This window comes from Danio rerio, chromosome 7 (genome assembly GCF_052040795.2).
Source record: "Danio rerio strain M-AB ecotype USA chromosome 7, GRCz13ab, whole genome shotgun sequence".
Classification (NCBI taxonomy): domain Eukaryota; kingdom Metazoa; phylum Chordata; class Actinopteri; order Cypriniformes; family Danionidae; genus Danio; species Danio rerio.
In genome coordinates, this window is record NC_141027.1 from 30,944,048 (window position 1) to 30,962,422 (window position 18,375).

General features: G+C 36.7%; 1 protein-coding gene across 10 annotated transcripts in view; it reads left to right on the top strand.

Annotated features, from left to right (window-relative positions):
- Window positions 1-18,375, top strand: part of apba2b (amyloid beta precursor protein binding family A member 2b) — a 246,004-nt gene that overhangs the window by 117,016 nt on the left and 110,613 nt on the right. For 8 of the 10 annotated variants that reach the window (XM_087261277.1, XM_087261279.1, XM_087261282.1 and 5 more), the window contains 5 exons: window positions 7,585-7,764; window positions 10,035-10,247; window positions 12,510-12,629; window positions 12,714-12,854; window positions 15,452-16,843. The exons of the other annotated variants lie outside the window; for them this stretch is intronic. In XM_087261277.1, the coding sequence (XP_087117403.1) occupies window positions 7,585-7,764; window positions 10,035-10,247; window positions 12,510-12,629; window positions 12,714-12,854; window positions 15,452-15,523 (726 nt within the window). In that variant the 3' untranslated portion in view covers window positions 15,524-16,843. Of the gene's footprint in view, window positions 1-7,584; window positions 7,765-10,034; window positions 10,248-12,509; window positions 12,630-12,713; window positions 12,855-15,451; window positions 16,844-18,375 lie in introns of those variants that run through there. 10 annotated transcript variants of the gene reach the window in all.

Here is an 18,375-nt window from a genome sequence, read left to right on the forward strand (position 1 = left end):
CTATTAAGCAGAGCATGATAATCAAACCATATAAGTTGTTATCATGCCAAAACTAAATGTCTGAACTGATAACTGATAATTCTGTTCCCCTTTGGGACTCATCTAAAGCAGTCTGATAGCATGCGCGTGTGTGTGTGTGTGTGTGTGTGTGTGTGTGTGTGTGTGTGTGTGTGTGTGTGTGTGTGTTATTTTTTAAAGCTCATTCTTTAAATATTCCTAAAAGCAGCTGTGTTTTCTATGCAAAGTAAAGTCCACGCACGCTGGGCTATTGTGATATTAATGGACTGACCACTACCTGTGCATATATCGCCCAAGGGGGCTGTTAAAATCACAAGCCTGGCATCAGAAAACAGCCACAATCATTTCCAAAGTGAACTGCTGTTTCACCGCACCTCTTTAGCATTCCATCGTCGACAGGCCAATGTAATAGCCTTTATTCAGCAGATTTTCTACCTCGATAGAAGATTATTTGCTAAGATTTGAATAAGGTTGCCGTACTTGAAATAGGCCGGTGTATTCACATTTCACAGTGAGCATTACTGTAGCACCACCGTACCTTCAAAGACGTCGGTTATGAAAATCATTCAAACCTGTTTTAGAGGGTGAAATCAACATACAATGATACTCTATAAGTGAGAAGATTCGCAAAACATCAAATCAATGAAGTGAAAACATTTACATTTTACATTTAGTCATTTAGCAGACGCTTTTATCCAAAGCGACTTACAAATGAGGACAAGGAAGCAATTTACACAACCAAGAGCAACAATGAATAAGTACTAAAGGCAAGTTTCAGGTCTGTAAAGTCTAAGAAGGGAAGTGTTAGTAGTTTTTTTTTTTTTTTTTTTTTTTGTACAATTAGTGTGATATTCAAAGAGGCAATTGCAGCTTAGGAAGTGAAGTGGAGACTAAATAGTTGAGTTTTTAGTCGTTTCTTGAAAATAGCGAGTGACTCTGCTGTTCTGATGCAGTTAGGGAGTTCATTCCACCAACTGGGCAGATTGAGCGTGAGCGTTCGCGAAAGTGATTTTTTCCCTCTTTGGGATGGAACCACGAGGCGACGTTCATTCACAGAACGCAAGTTTCTGGAGGGCACATAGATCTGCAGAAGTGAGTGCAGATAAGAAGGAGCAAGGCCAGAAGTCACTTTGTAGGCAAACATCAGAGTTTTGAATTTGATGCGAGCAGCAACTGGCAGCCAGTGCAAACGGACTAGCAGTGGAGTGACATGTGCTCGTTTAGGTTCATTGAAGACAACTCGTGCTGCTGCATTCTGGAGCAGTTGAAGAGGCTTGATAGAGTTAGCTGGAAGCCCAGCTAGTAGAGAGTTGCAGTAATCCAGTTTGGAGAGAACAAGAGCTTGAACAAGGAGTTGAGCTGCATGTTCAGATAAGAAGGGTCGGATCTTTCTGATGTTATAGAGTGCAAATCTGCACGATCGAGCAGTTCTAGAAATGTGGTCAGAGAAGTTTAGTTGGTCATCAATCGTTACTCCAAGGCTTTTCACCATTTTGGATGCAGTAATGGTTGCCCCATCCATCTGGATTGAAAAGTTATGGTGTAGAGTCGGGTTGGCAGAAACTACAAGCATTTCCGTTTTTGCGAGGTTCAGCTGAAGATGATGATCTTTCATCCAGTGTGAAATATCCAACAGGCAGGCTGAGATACGAGCTGGAACCGAGGGATCATCAGGATGAAAAGAGAGGTGTAGCTGGGTGTCATCAGCATAGCAGTGGTAGGAGAATCCATGTCTCTGGATGACTGGTCCTAGAGATGATGTGTAGATGGAGAAGAGAAGTGGCCCAAGAACAGAGCCTTGAGGTACCCCAGTGTTTAGATGCTGTAGGTTGGACACCTCTCCCCTCCAAGACACCCTGAATGACCTGTCAGAGAGGTAAGATCTAAACCATTGTATAACAGTGCCCGCAACGCCCAGTGACTCAAGCGTAGATAGCAGGATCTGGTGGTTGACAGTGTCAAAAGCAGCTGACAAGTCCAGCAAAATGAGGACTGATGATTTAGAGTCTGCTTTAGCCAGTCTGAGATCCTCCACGACCGAGAGCAGGGCAGTCTCAGTTGAGTGGCCTTTCTTAAAGCCGGATTGCTTGTTGTCCATGAGATTGTTTTGAGTAAGAAAGTCCAGGACTTGATTGAACACTACTTTCTCCAGAATCTTGGCCATGAATGGAAGCAGGGATACTGGTCTGTAGTTTTCAAGTAGCGTATGGTCCAGGTTGGGTTTCTTTAGCAGTGGGGTTACCCTAGCCTGCTTAAATGTAGTGGGGAATAAACCAGAGTCAAGAGATGTGTTAATTATGTGAGTCAGTGTTGGTATGACTGCAGGAGAGATGGCTTGCAAGAGATGAGAGGGAATGGGATCGAGTGGACAGGTGGTTGCATGGCTAGATAGCACAAGTTTGGACACCTCAGACTCAGAGAGCTGAGAAAAAGAGGTGAGTGTGTGTGGTGTTGGTGTTGTATCTTGCGTGTTTGTTGTAGGTGCAGCAAATTGAGCACTGATTTTTGCAGTTTTGGTGCAGAAGAATGTAGCAAAGTCATCAGTAGTAAGTGTGGAGGATGCGGGTGGAGGAGGAGGATAGAGGAGGGAGGAAAATGTTTTAAAAAGTAGGCGAGGATTAGTGGCATTGTTGATTTTCAGACGGTAATACGTCTGCTTTGCAGAAGTAACCTCAGCTGAGAAAGAGGACAGAAGAGTTTGGTATGTTAAGAGGTGTGCAGGATTTTTAGTTTTCCGCCAAATTCAAAATGAAAAGAATGTTGCGGTGTTGCTGCATTGATCTGCAATATATAAATGCTCTTTCAGGCCTCGTCAAAGACACAAAGGCTTATGTGCAAAAATAATATTGCACTTTTGGCTAGATTAGGGGTGTCCAAACTGGGTCCTGGAGGGTTGGTGTCCTGCATATTTTAGTTCCAACCCCAATTAAACACACTTGAACCAGCTAATCAAGCTTTATCTAAGTATACTAGAAAGCTCCAGGCAGGTGTGTTGAAGGAAGTTGGAGCTAAACTATGCAGAACACCAGCCCTCCAGGACCCAGTTTGGACACCCCTGGGCTAGATGATGACTGGTCTCAAAATCAGTAATGTGTGTATGTGTAATTTAACTTTTGGTAAAAACCAGTAAATGCTCTAAAAACTGTGAGCTTTTCTAATGTTTTTTTAAAGTGTTTTAAAACTTGCTTGCTTCTTTAAGGAATTTCATATTCTTACATTACCAAGGATTAGTGATATAACGATTCATCTGACTCACGATTCAATACGTTTTACGATTTACGATTTAGTCATGATTTTTTATGCAGCCTATGTCCAGTTTAAAGAACTTTCAACTACTTTTAACTCGACCAGTAACTTGTTTAAGAATTTAAACAGAAAGCCTTCTAAGACAATACTCGTTAATGATGACATCATTGCGTAATCACAACTTAAAACTACATCTTTATGTAGTAAACAAAATAATCTATTTTTTCTCAAATTGACTGGCAATCTCAGCAAAAACATTATTTGAAATATGTCCATTTAGATTTGTGTTAAAAATATAGTAACTATATTTGGCCAAATATAGAAAAATATAGTTGACTATTTGTAAAAGTAATACAATATTTTTTTTAATATAACACTGATAACGAACAGTTACATTCTTTTAAACAATCACAGCTTGTATACTTACTCTTTTTAACTTGTGAAATTGACACATTTGTAAAAGTGATAACATTTATAGCACAATTGGAATTTATTGCTACCTAAATTACCAACAATTATACATGTTAACAAATATTAATAAATTAACACGGAAAACAATGCTAAATTTGTTGCTAGGTGCTTTTTGAAGAAAAAAAAAAGTTGCAAGGGTTGTATGAAAAATTGCGAATTCTAGCAAAAAAATTGCTAAGTTGGCAACACTGGTTCACATATCGTGTCTTTTGCGCACGTGCATATTGAAAGCACATATTAAAAGTGCATGCACATATAGAGCGAACAGACAAACACAACTTTTTCATACTATGGATGTCAGTGGTTACAGGTATCCAGGTTTCTTCATGTCCTTCTTTTCTTTTACAAACGGGTTTGGAAAAGGTAAATGATGAGAGAATGTTAAGTTTTGGGTGAATTTCTTTGGCTCTTTTGAATATATCAAGCTGATGTGATCAACCCATTGCAATGTTTTTTAATGAATATTAAATTACTGAAAGAGCTGCAATTTATTTAGTATTTTTATAGTTATATTTTATATGTTTAAAAAGTAACTTTAAAGTAGAGTAATAAGTAAGCTGATGACTTTTTACCTGAAGAAATTAGTAATGTAATCAGATTACGATTTTCCAGTAGTAATCAGTTATTTGTAATTAATTACTTTTTAAAAGTACCCAACACTGATAATAATACATTTTCTGCCATAATTAAATTGCTATTTTAAAAACAAATTCCCCCCAAAAAAGACCAATACAAACTAAAGAAGACTCATTAATATACACAAACTAAAACTGTGATTGTGCTGGGATTTGACATTTTTAAAAAGAAATATCAGCATATCTATGTTTTCTGGCATAAGCTGAGGTCTTTTCACATTTATGTCCCCTGCTGAAAAAAAACCTCTTTCACTGGGGACTGAGATGGCTGATGTGGAAATGCAAGCCATTCCTAAACCAGAGAGCAGTGTGTACATAGGGGGTCAATAGGCTCCAGGGGACTGGCCTCTGGCATAAAAAAAAATGATTATAAAATTAATAACTATATAGTAGGAAAGAGGCAGGAGTTGAACATGATTATGAAGGTGTATAATTAATATTACTTGTATATTTAATGAGTATCGGTGTGATACACCTAAGAGATAAACTTGAACATTTTTAAATTATAATGAGCAAATTATTAAAATATGCATAAACTAATTTGAAAAATAATCTAATACCTCTTCACACTTTTTCTATGAAAACACTGATGCACCATGTGATCTCCGTAGCACTCGTTGGAGCAAGCGGAGCTGCAAATCATCCGTTCTACTTAGTTTTTCTCATAAATAATTTTATTTTTGTGTATAGTCATCTGTGACAATAGTTTTTCACTGTGCTGACCGTTTATGTGCATCATATTTGTTGTTCTGTTAGTTTACAGTAAGTAAATGCCTTTTTCCCAGTATTTGCACACAGTTTGTTTTTTGTCTTCACCTCTGTAATTTTACTCTGCCGCCCACCTCTTGCTGATGTGCTGATGTGCAGGAAAAGCGAGTTTGCGCCTGTAAACACAGCGCCCCCACTGTTCAAAATAAATATCGCGATCTGTTTCATTTCTACGGATTGAATCATTACATATTTGAATCGATTTTCAACCGACTGACGGTGATTCGTTTCATCCCTACCAAGAATTAACTTTTGAAATTTCAGAATTTATAATACTTTTTTTTCCAACAAATTATTAAAATTTGCTAATTTTGTGCTTCTTATCATCAGTGTTAAAAATGTTTTTATAAAAAATATATATTTTGTTTTATATTTTTGCCAAAACTGTGATGACTTTGTTAAGGATTCTTTGATGAATAATAAGTCAATTAAAAGTAGAGCTACAACTAAAAAAGAAAAACAGAACTTTGAAACAATCCAATGTTCTTACTATTACTTTCACTCAATTTATTTCACCCTTACTAAATTATTCATTTCTTTGAATAATTCTGAGAATTCCTCACTGAGTTCATTTGTTATTTATTTATTTATTTATTTATTTATTTATTTATTTATTTATTTATTTATTTATTTATTTATTTATTTATTTATTTCAGTTTCATTTTGCATAATTGAGGTTTAAAAGGCAGTTCATGTACAGTAAGATTATTGATCTGACTGCGTCGACAGTACTGAATGAACACAAAACTTGGAATTGAATTAGGCTGGACAAAGACATTATTGTCTTCTCTTTACCTGCTTTATGGATGAATTGAAATTGATTCATGAGTGAATTATCTGATGAATTGAAGTGTATTACTGATGAAAAAAAACAGCATTGACACTGCTGTTGAACTAAACTGGCTGAATAATGCACTCTATTGTAGATCAGCTTTATGGCTTAAACTGAATTTGTTTCAATAAGTGAAGAATTGAATGTTGTGATATTATTTATGAACTCTGCAGCTGTTATTGATCTAAAGTGAATCAAACTATATCCAAGCCAAATAATCACACTGCTGTTGAAAGAACTGATATTATGCTGAAATGGACTTGTTTCACAATTGAATTGAACTGGCAGACTAGAGTTTTATTTTTGATGAACTTCATAGCATTGACGCTGGTTTTGTTGAGCTGAATAATGACACTATTGTCTTTTGTAGAGCTGATTTATGGCTTGAGTTAAATTTGTTTCATAAGTGATTTGAATAGAAGAAAATAGGTTTATTACTGATGAGTTTTGCAGCAATGGCCCTGGATACATATATGCACAAGGACATATTTTGTTTCAACTGGAATGAAATCATTTCGATGGATTTTTCCAAACATAGTGTTTACTTGAATCCAATAATCAAATCAAATGTTAAAGAGATGTGTTCAAATATGCTGATTGATCCAGTAATGAAACAAAAAGAAGTAAAGAAGTTTTATTAAATAAGTCAATGTATCATTTATTAAATTTAAGCTTTAAATATATATTTTTAAACTACGTTAGACTATTTTTACTGTATGTCACATCAAAGTCCCTTTAAGGCAAGTTATTTCATTCAGCGGCCATATTTGAAAACGTCTGAATTCAGCGGCTATATTTGAATGCTTGGGCATTCTGTCTGAATAGGGAAACATCAGATTCTCCAAAATTGTTTGCCAAGCTTACAATTACACTACGTATTTGGAATCACCAATAAAATTAATCAACAACCGTTACACAAGTCTCATTTTTAAACGTTAGAATTAAACAAAGTCGCCATTTTTTCTGGTTGCCCAAGCTAATGCACATGTGCTCTCGAAAGGAACAAGATCTCAACACTATTCTCATTTATGGCTGTTACACATTATCATCCTCTGGATAATGCTTTGTCAGATCGCGCTGGTCTTAAGAAGTAATTCACAACTTGGTCCTGATGGTGAATCTCTTCCAGAAATGACTTAAGTTTGTGGGCGTTTAAGTAGTTGCTGTCATGTGATGTGCGTTTGACAGGACGGACTGCACCTCACATTCTTTTCTTTTATGTGGATATATTTCTGATATTCTAGTGTCAAGAAGCACACGTCTGATCCGAGCTTCTCCCCTGGAGAATTGGCAGTCTATATTGATCGATGATTGGCTTCTGTACTTGTAGGCGGGGCTTTATTCACCATATTGACCATTACACTTTTCACTATTCAAATTTATATGAGTGACATGTCTTGTGTATTCTACAATCTTTGGTCACATGCAGATTCAGTACTAACCAGTATTGATTTCGAACTGATAAGTATTTTGAATAGCTTTTTTAAAGGCTGAAACAAATAAAACGCTATGTGTAGAGAGTAATTTGTATTTCTAACAAATCAATTTACTCTGTACATGATTGGGTTTATTTTTGCAGTTGTTTCATCTGGTTTTCCTCTTCACCGTTTCCAGGCCCAGCTCATAGCGCAGTCCATTGGTCAGGCATTCAGCGTGGCCTACCAGGAATTCCTGCGAGCCAATGGAATCAACCCAGAGGACCTGAGCCAGAAAGAGTACAGCGACATCATCAACACACAGGAGATGTACAATGATGACCTCATCCACTTCTCAAACTCTGACAACTGCAAAGAGGTCAGTTGTGCCAGACATTTTCTTCTCTATCGAATGTGTTTTTTTCTCTCTGCTATATTACAGCTGACCCTCAGCTCTGATACTTTTCTGCTGAATACAAAGGTATTAGTTGCAACACAGACTCATTCTGAAAACGTAGCCTTATATATATAGGCCTGGCGAAAATTGGTTCCAGACAGCATGTAAGAGAAAGACAGAAGCAGATTTTTGACAACAGAAACTGCAAAAAAAAATTAGCTCATGGGACGTATTTGGTGCTCTCCAAAATGTATATAGGGGTAAATAATCAGAATGAGCATGGGTTAATTATTAGAAAAAGAATGATGAACAGAAAATTGTGTGCTCATGTTAATTTTGTTGTCTGGATGGTTGATCATGAAACCTGCTTGTCAAACTTTCACTCAACAGTGAAATTAAAAATGAAATAAATAAATAAATAAACCACTAAGTATTAAGCAACTATTATAAACCCTAAATCAAACACTCCCTAGATCAGGGGTTCCCAAACTCGGTCCTGGAGGGCTGGTGTCCTGCATAGTTTACTAATCAAATCAGGGTTCTAACCCTAATCAGACACACCTGAGCCAGGTAATCAAGCTCTTACTGGGCTTGCTAGAAACATCCTGGCAGGTGTGTTGAGGCAAGCTGGAGCTAAACTGTGCAGGTCACTGGCCCTCTAGGACTGAGTTTGGGAACCCCTGCCCTAGGTGATTTAAGATAACTGTAAAATTCTGTGAGTCATGTAAATCAACTAGATGAGTATATTTTGACTACTTTGATGTTGCCTTGTCATGGCCAGATCTCAAAGATTAAAATACCTTAATCTTTAAGGTTTTTTTTGGTAGAATTTGAAGGTTTTACTCAGAGTGGACAGAAAAAATGATAAAGATTTTGCTAAATTGTTTGCTAATGCTATGCTTGTGTGAAATAGCATGTTATTAGCATTTTTCTAATATGGTTAGCAGCACAGTGCTAGCAGCATGCTTCAATGATGATTTAGCACATGACTTATATTATGCTGCTTACATAAATGCACATCTTATAAGCATGTTTAACATTTTATGAATAGGGTGCGGTGGCGCAGTGGGTAGGTCTGTCGCCTCACAGAAAGAATGTCACTGGTTCGAGCCTCGGCTGTGCCAGTTGGCTTTTCTGTATGGAGTTTGCATGTTCTCTTCTTGTGGGCGTGGGTTTACTTTGGGTGCTCCAGTTTACCCCACAGTCCAAAGACATGCGGTACAGGTGAATAGGGTAAGCTAAATTGTCCGTAGTGAATGCAAGTCGTGTATGGGTGTTTCACAGTGATGGGTTGCAGCTGGAAGGGCATCCCCTGCAAAAAACATATGCTGGATAAGTTGGTGTTTCATTCCGCTGTGGTGACCCCTGATTAATAAAGGGACTAAGCCGAAAAGTAAACGAATGAATAAATGAAAGTGACATGTTTTAATGATGTTTACATGTTTTTCCACATTTAACCTGTAGCATTTTTTCAGCATGTTTTAAAATTATTCTAGCATTAATTGACATGTCGCAGGCATAAACTAGCAAGTTTTCCAGGCATGTTTAAGAGCTTGCTAGCATGAATTGATTTGTTGTTGTGATTTCTAAAGTGGTGCTAACATAAATTGAAGTGTTGTTAATATGTTTCTGACATGTTGCAAGTGTAAATTAGCATGTTGCAAACATGGTTAGAATGCCTAAAACAAGCCAACTCTATTGACAGTATGTATTAAAGCTACTTTTATATGAGAGCTCATCAGAACTCAGATTTTCATATGGGATAAAAGTACAGTGATTGAAATCCCAATGTCCCATAAATGAGCAGATGATGTTGCAATGTAAATAGTGCTCATAAACTCCAAGTAAAACTGGTTATGAGTGGCATGATAAAACCAGAACATTAAACTGCATAACAAGCTTCATCATTATTCTCTAAAATATTACAATGTTTCAAATGTTCATTTTTTATTCTGTAAGAATGTATAGGCCTGTAATTTGTACAAAAACAAAGGTCATTGACAAAAATAAACTTGTTAATGACTTAAGTTTTTTACCAAAATGTTACATTTATAAAAAAACAAAACTAATTTCTAACTTCTTTGGAACACATACAGGGCACACGGGGGCAAGTTGATGCTATTTTGAACCCTCAAGCTGTCAGTCTCATGTTATCAACTCAGTAAAATTCTTCTCTTAATTGCTTTTTTCTTTTATGGCCTTTTATTGGCAATCTGCTGTAATCCCTCATGCGTCTCTCTCTCCTCCCACAGCTGCAGCTGGAGAAGCAGAAGGGGGAGATTCTGGGCATAGTGATTGTGGAGTCTGGCTGGGGCTCCATCCTGCCCACAGTCATCCTGGCCAACATGATGAATGGAGGCCCTGCCGCCCGTTCTGGGAAGCTCAGCATCGGTGACCAGATCATGTCAATCAACAACACCAGCCTGGTGGGGCTTCCTCTCGCCACCTGTCAGGGAATCATCAAGGTGTGCTACTAGGGTTTGGGCTGTCTGTCTGAACACCGGCCAGGAATCCATCTGTGCTATTCTGAGTAGCTGCTTATTAAACCCTAAAACACAGGTTTTGGAGATGTTAACAGATATGTAATTTATAGGTGGCACATTGCTGAAAACAGTACATTTTATTATCAAGTGGATTGTTTTGTGTTTTTTTGAGCCAATAAATGTTTTTTTTAAGTTAAAGGTAAAATATGATGTATAGATGTTAATTTGGAATGGTGATTAGTCGCCAGGACTGGACGGTACATTTACAAGTCATCTGATTTTGACAATTTCCCCGCATTTATTAATGAGAAAGAGCTATTTTGATCAAGGTCCTGCTTAGTATTAAAAATAAGATATCGTTTCATTACTATGCATGATAATGTATATGTTCTGTCTCCTTTATCAGAGCTTTCAGAACACTTCAATTCAGAAGTTTGCACGGGGTTCAAGACACTTTAAATCACTGATATACTTGAAACGATATTATAGAATGAACTGAAATGAAGTCATTTCGAACAAAATTCTTCCCAAAAATAAGTTTGTATTGAGTTTGTTTCAGCATTTTGAAATAACTCACCAAAGTCATTTTTGAAGGGGAGTTTGTTTTGGCTCCTAAGCATTCTTTGAGCTACCGCTGTTTCCTTGGGATTGCGCATTCGATAGGCATGTTCTGGAACCCTGCTCACTTCAAGTTGAATCATTGATTCATATTTCATATCTCATTTATATCTGCCACTGCTTTGCACAATGTCTTTTAAAGGTCTAAACATTGTTTTTTATCAGTGTATGTACACTGTGTCTGTGTCTGTCCACAGCAAATTTAAAAAATTGTAAAGATGTGGCATGCCACAGTGTAGAGGTCTGCATTCCCACAGCTGTACTGTGGGAGCCGCGAGACCCGATCAGATTTGTTGGGCCGCAGGAATAATTTTCAGAATAAAATTCGGGTTTTGGTCCGTAACTCTGGTGTAATTTGAACGGGAGCGGGCGGTTTAACTAAATATCATTCCCTAGAGATACCGCGAGCGAGAGAGAGAGTGGGTGCATCCGCCATGGTACTGTGTGTGTGTGTTTGTGAATGAGAAACAGCGCACGCATCCACTGTGGTGGTGTGTGTCGCTTGTTATAGGCTGTCTGGACTCTGTAGCATCCAGCTGGGTGTTTTTTTGGGAGGCATATTTAATCGCTATACATTTTACATTCTGTCTTGACCCTATATGTACCTGCTATGTGTATAGAAATAATGCTGATATGATATATGAAAAGCAATCAGTGGTTATATCATATAACATATATTTCACAATATATTGAGTGGATGTGTTTGTAAATCTGACTTTGAAAAAGTCAGTGCCTCATCATCCACAAACCTCACCGCAAGTCACTGGTTAAGGCAGCACTTATGTCTCATCACAAAGGGGCAAACAAAACTGACATTCATTCAATTCAATTTAATTCATGTTTATTTCTAATTCGCTTTTTACAATGTAGATTGTCAAAGCAGCTTAACATAGAAGTTCTTGTAAAGTCCAGATTTCAGAGTTGAAGTTCAGTTCAGTGTGGTTTAAATTTCACTGCTGAAAGTTCTAACATTGAAGAGCAAATCCATTGATGCGCAGCTCCACAAGTTTCTATCCAACCCTGTGGTGACAGTGGCGAGGAAAAAAGCTTCACCGATTGATGAAAGTAAAAGAAAAAAAAACTCGACAGAAACCAGGCTTGGTTGGGCAAGACCATTTTTCATCTGCCCATTTAGCCTACAATCTTACAGCTTTACCTGTTATCTCTCTCTTTTAGTAGTGCCTAATTTTAACGTGACATTTTGGAAACCAGATCTAAATTTAGCGGGAACACTCGGGTCGGGTAGAAAAAGGGGCACTGCGGGCAGCGAGTAAACAAAAGCTGAATATACAGCGGGAGCAGGCAGAAGCGGGACTAAAAATTCAACCCCGCGCAGATTTTATTTTGTTTGGTGTGCATCAGGCCGGAAAAAGCCACAAAACTGTTCTTCTCTCACAGCCGCCATTGCAACCTCACTTACAATATAGTCTCACAGTGTAGGTCACTTTTCAAACTTCTTTTTGCCCTCAAATGAAGAATGAAAAAGAATAACAGGACACTTGACAATTAATGAAGTGACTGCAAAGGCAATGCAATCTTAAATTTCTGTTGTTATGATCCCACTGTAATAATGCAGTGCAGTTGTGATTGTACTGAGCTACTGTATGTTTGGTTTATTTTCATCAGGGCCTGAAAAATCAGGTGCAGGTGAAGCTGAACATTGTGAGCTGCCCTCCTGTGACCACAGTTCTCATTAAGAGGCCAGACCTCAAGTACCAGCTGGGCTTCAGTGTGCAGAATGGCATTGTGAGTATGGAAGAACTCGGAAATGTTGAGATGAGTTGATGAGTTTTATTGTTCTGAGTTTATGTTTTGTCTGGTCCTCCTCAGATCTGCAGTTTGATGCGAGGAGGGATCGCGGAGAGAGGAGGTGTGCGGGTCGGTCATCGTATTATTGAGATAAATGGCCAAAGTGTTGTGGCCACAGCACATGAGAAGATTGTCCAAGCTCTGTCCAATTCTGTCGGCGAGGTAAGCCCTACCGTTCAATTTATTTGGGGTCTTGAAAGTTAAGGATTCAAGAAAGATATTAAAAAAATTACTTTATTCTCAGGAAGGCTGATTATTTTAAAATATTTAAAAATGTAATATACTCCTGTGAAGGCAACAAAGTAACTTCCACAGAAATCCAACTGAATAAACTAGAAGATGAGAAACACTGGATTAAAGAGGTTCTACATTGCATCTATCTTAAGAAACTGAGGCATTGTTTTAAAGGATCACTCAACTCCTTTAATGTCCCATACTGTCTGTCATTGAGAACCTTAATATTTCAGGACCTGCTGGCTAGAATTTCAAAAAGGAGAAAGAGAGACTTTTAGTATTTACTTTACAGTACATCTTCTTCTTCTATATTTACCCATATATTTATTATATCTTTTTATTTAATTAATTAATGTATTTAATTGTAATTTTTTTCAATTGGTTTATTTTTTTATCTGTGTCTTGACTCATCTTTGCATACTTATTGAAGGCCTGAGGAAATAGGGAGGGGAGGGAGATGGGAGGGATGGTGCTTAAAAAAGTTTAAGTTTGATTTAATAGTTCTACAGTTTTCTTGTTTTTGTTGTTGCTATATTTTTTATGTCATCTCTTTGCTTATATAACTGCTTCTTTTATATACAATTATAAGTTTGTATATTATCTGGAAAAAAACTGATTAAAAATATTGAAGATGAACTAGAAGATGAGCTACATGATAGTATGATTTCATTGAGGGTTTATCCTCTGAGATTTTTAAATGCTATGTATTATGTCAAAAAGTCTCAACGCCAACTAATAAACTGATGTATTGAATGCTTAGTACCGAATGTTTACGAAAACTGTAATAAATAAATACATTTATGAATATGGACTTTAAAAAGATTTTTTTAAATCTGTTTATTTTTGTACAATTAGAAGTGTCACTTTTGATCAAAATATGGAATATTTGCTGAATAAAAGTATCAATAAAAAATAGCTGACCTCAAACGTTTGTACACTAATGTATTTTAATATTAGTATTGTAGTGATATGAGTACTGTAGGTTTAATGATAGATTAAGAGGTCAACAAATTGGGTCAACACGTTAGTTATAGATGTAAATACAGAAATGAATTACTTATGTAATTACACACTCTAACATAGTCACACTATTAAAGATGTCATTTAAACACTCCATGGAGAAAGTTGAATATCCAAAGAATCTTTACATTCAATGAGTGGTTCTTAATAGTAGGAAAGGACTCTTAAGATTCCTTACATTTTTCATCACTCTAAGAAAAAATGTTAAAAACCCTTTCAGTCGTTTACACTGAGTTATGTCAATAATAGGGGTCTTCTAAGTGAATTTACCTAATGTTATCACTGACATAACTTCACTATTCCTTCCTTCAGAAAAACAAGAATGAGGGTTACAATCAACATTGTTTGTAGAACTGTTCCCCAAAAGGTACTTTGGGCAACCAATAGTGCTACGGGCACAATTTTGGTTACCCACCTTTTTGTTTCTTTTTTAAATATGGCAGATTATGCATTAATTCTCAAAGGTTAATCAAATCTTTTCGCATACATGAAATAGTTAAACAGAGAGGTGAGTTCTGTTTTAATGCACGTATGTGTGCCTGAAATAAAACATGATAAACTTACAACATTCTGTTGCTTTTCATTTCTATTCGGTTAAATTATGAACTGTTTTATTTTAGAAATATAATAAACCCTTGTATTAAATCTACATTCATTATTATTCATATATATATATATATATATATATATATATATATATATATATATATATATATATATATATTTTATTTTATTTTTATTTTTTTATGATAGTGTTCTCACAACACACATATTTAACAACATATTAACATGGTACATAGCTACAAACATACAGTACTCCATAAACAAATATAAATAAAACTAATTAGAAAATTAGGCATAAACTTTCACTTGGGATATAATAATATAATAACCCCTGAGCATTCAATGTAGGAGAGAAAAGGCTGCCAAACCTCATGAAATTTTTTTTAGAGCCTCGGATAGTGTATTTAAGGTGCTCGAGTTTAAGATGTGTTTCCCAGTGATGGGTTGCAGCTGAAAGGGCATCCACTGCGTAAAAAACATTTACTGGATAAGTTGTCGGTTCATTCCACTGTGGTGACCCCAGATTAATAAAGGGACTGAGTCAAATAGAAAATGAATGAATGAATGAGATTAAGATGTGATAACACTTCTAATATCCAGTGTTTGTGGGATGGCGGGTTTGTTTTTTTCCACCTGAGAAGTATTAGACGTCTGGCCGATAATGAAGAGAAGGCAATGATTTTTACATGATTAGCTGATTACCTTATCTTTGATACATATAGATGAAAATGATCTAAAGCTATCAGTCTAAAATTAGATAGACATCGGTCTAGGGCATCCCCAGAAAATCTACATTCATTGAAAATGAAAAAATCATTTTTTTGTGTGATCACTACAAAAAGCCACACATTCATCTCTAAATACAATAAAGTCCTTCTAAATAATGTAGCTTAAAGCTGTTTTCTTGTAGTAAAAAGTGTTATTTCTTTATCCTGCCACAGATCCACATGAAGACTATGCCAGCCGCCATGTTTAGACTCTTAACCGGTCAGGAGACTCCTATGTATATATGATGTGAGGTGGACTTGAGCTGGGCACTGGGACATGTCTGAACGCAGCAGTCACCATTTTCCTCTTTACCGTCACCAAAAATAACTCCCATCACTCCTGCTGTCTGCTAACGTTAATTAAGAGGTATGGTGTGTCATTTCTGCATAGTGTGGATTCCTTTGATTTGTTATGGGCTGGTCAGATGAAGACGGAGATGACGGAGTTGGCGCATTTCATATCCTTTCTTCATAATGTGGGGTGGGCGGGGCTTTGTACATTGGATTTTGATGCTACTCTTGTTTAATTTATTTACAATTATGTATGTGTGGACATTGATGGAGAAACGCGAGTTCATTTTGTAAATATGTAATCGTTTTATCAAAAATCAGAAAGGAATGGAAAAGCCAGACAGAAGAGAAGTCCAGACTGTAGAAGCCCAAAACGTGACCATTCCAGAATGTCTTATAACATATGATACTGGACATGATGCTTGATCCATTTCAGCCATTTTACAATCTAAAATGAATTCTACAGCACAATGTACAAGTAACTATCCGCTACGTAAAAATACAGAACTCAATGCAGCAAATAATTGTGGCATGACATGTTTTTGTTAACATATTCTCAATAGATATAAGCATAATCCAGACTCACTGCAAGACTGACTAGTATCAGCAGGGACTTTATCAATCGTTCCACATCGCCAGCCTTCATCAGTGGATCAATGTCATTTAGCGGGCATTAAAGACAGCAAATTTTGAAAGTAGTTTTTTTTTTACATTCAAGCAAACGGCTCTTTTGTAAATTTCCATATGTAAACAATTTCTGGACTTCTCCCATGCTGTAATAATCCAACATTCTCTTGCCATACTGTAAATGAATTACGTTTCGAACAAACACACACACACACACACACACACATACATACACTTACAAAACCATTTTATGAAATGTAAGAGTTTATTTTTTACGTGTGCTTTTTTTGTGTATGCCCAGCTGCAACTCATTGGAGTCTGTGGTGAATGTAATAGTGTTGTTAATAGTGCGTCCACTTCTTTAAAGCAGTATTAGAATGTCTGTACATAAGCGTTGAACCTTGTTTAGTACTGTGTCCATGTAGGAATCACTGTTAGTCCCATTTTATCTCTGTCAGGCTTTGGCCTTTGGGAAAACAAGAAGACACTGTGACCAAAAGCCTTACCGAGAGCTTTTGAATATGAGTTTAAATAATTAAAAAAAAAAGACATGAAACAACTAATAATACATGAACATGAATACCTGTCTGCATGCATCTTAAATGACACTATGGCAAAATAACAATAAAATGTAACATAAGCCCTTCATGTTGGTTCACTTTTTATTCTTATTTGCGAAAACCAGAATTGATTAAAGGAACACTCTATTAGTACTAGTACTACTGCTACTACCAATAATAATAATAATAATAGGCTCATTTTACAAGTATTCTACCGTTAAATAATTTTTAAACTCATTCAGCTGATTTCCCAGTCTGGCGGGAGCACTTTTAGCTTAGCTTAGCATAGATTATTGAATCAGATTAGACCATTAGCATCTCGCTCAAAATTGACCAAAGAGTTTAAATATTTTTCCAATTAAGAGCTTGACCTTTCTGTGTTTACATCCTGTACTGGGCATGACAGAAAATGACTTTTTATATGGTTGTACTATGTTCCTAGTAGTTTTAAACATGCTGGTATTCATCCCTACTAAAGAAACTGAATCTTGATGCCTCAGACATGAACAATTTTCACCCTATTTCTAAACTGCCTGTTACAGTGTCTCAAAGATTTTAGAGAAGATTATGTCTGTACAGCTAAACTATTTCCTGGTTAATAATAATATTTTTGATAAATTTCAATCAGGTTTTAGAGCTGGTTATAGCAGAGTTATCTCTATTGAAGTTTCAAATGATATTTTGTTGGAGGTTGATTCGGGTAGCCGTGTTGTCCCTCTACAATTGAATCTTACTGCTGCATTTGATACAGTGGATTATGACATTCTCACAGATTGGCTTGCAAGGGTGTAGCGGACATTTAGAAGTCCGGGGGTACAGCTGAATGAGATCCAAAATGTAATTAATTTAGTTAATTTTATTGTTAATCACCTGTTTCTAAATGGTTTGTCTCTAAAAGTGAGGGGGATGTATCCCCCTCGGTTGCTACGCCTGTGGGCTTGGGAACACGCTGGTATCCAGGGTCTGTCTTTGGATTGGTTCTCTTGAAATCTGAAGGATATAACTACTCAGTTAGTTTGGGCAACTATTGTTCTTCTGTCATACAATTAATGTGTGGGGTTACGCAGGGCTTTGGTTCCTTTTGTATGTTTGCATGGATTAAAGTGTTTTTATGTACAGCACTTTGGTACCCATCGTGGTTGGTTGAAAGTGATCTAGAAATAAGCTTATAAGTGTCTTGGAACTATACTCTCATCCTGGAGTCATAATCAAGGAACGTTGTTGCAGCACGAGCAATGATATTATGGAGCATCTGAAAATAGTCCAAATTAGGTACCGTCATGGTACAGTCACAAAATTCTATGATATTATGCCAAGCTAAAAGTGCTCCCACCAGACCCAGAGAATTGATTCAAAAATGATGAAACTCAATGGTTTAACTTAAAGAAGTCTATTTCCCCCCCAAAAAAGGGAAAGTTCTTTTAAAGCCTGAGTGGGTCGTGCAACCTGGAAGCTGGAGTCAAAATCCATGCCAGCCACTTCTAAGAGTGGCCAGCGTCCAAAACTTTAAAATAGCTCCCTCATCTCGTATTATGGACCTAATGAGCACAGATTTGAGTCTCACCGTTGGAAATCAGTTCAACCAGCTCAGATTTCTCAGGCTTTAATAGTGTTGAGAAA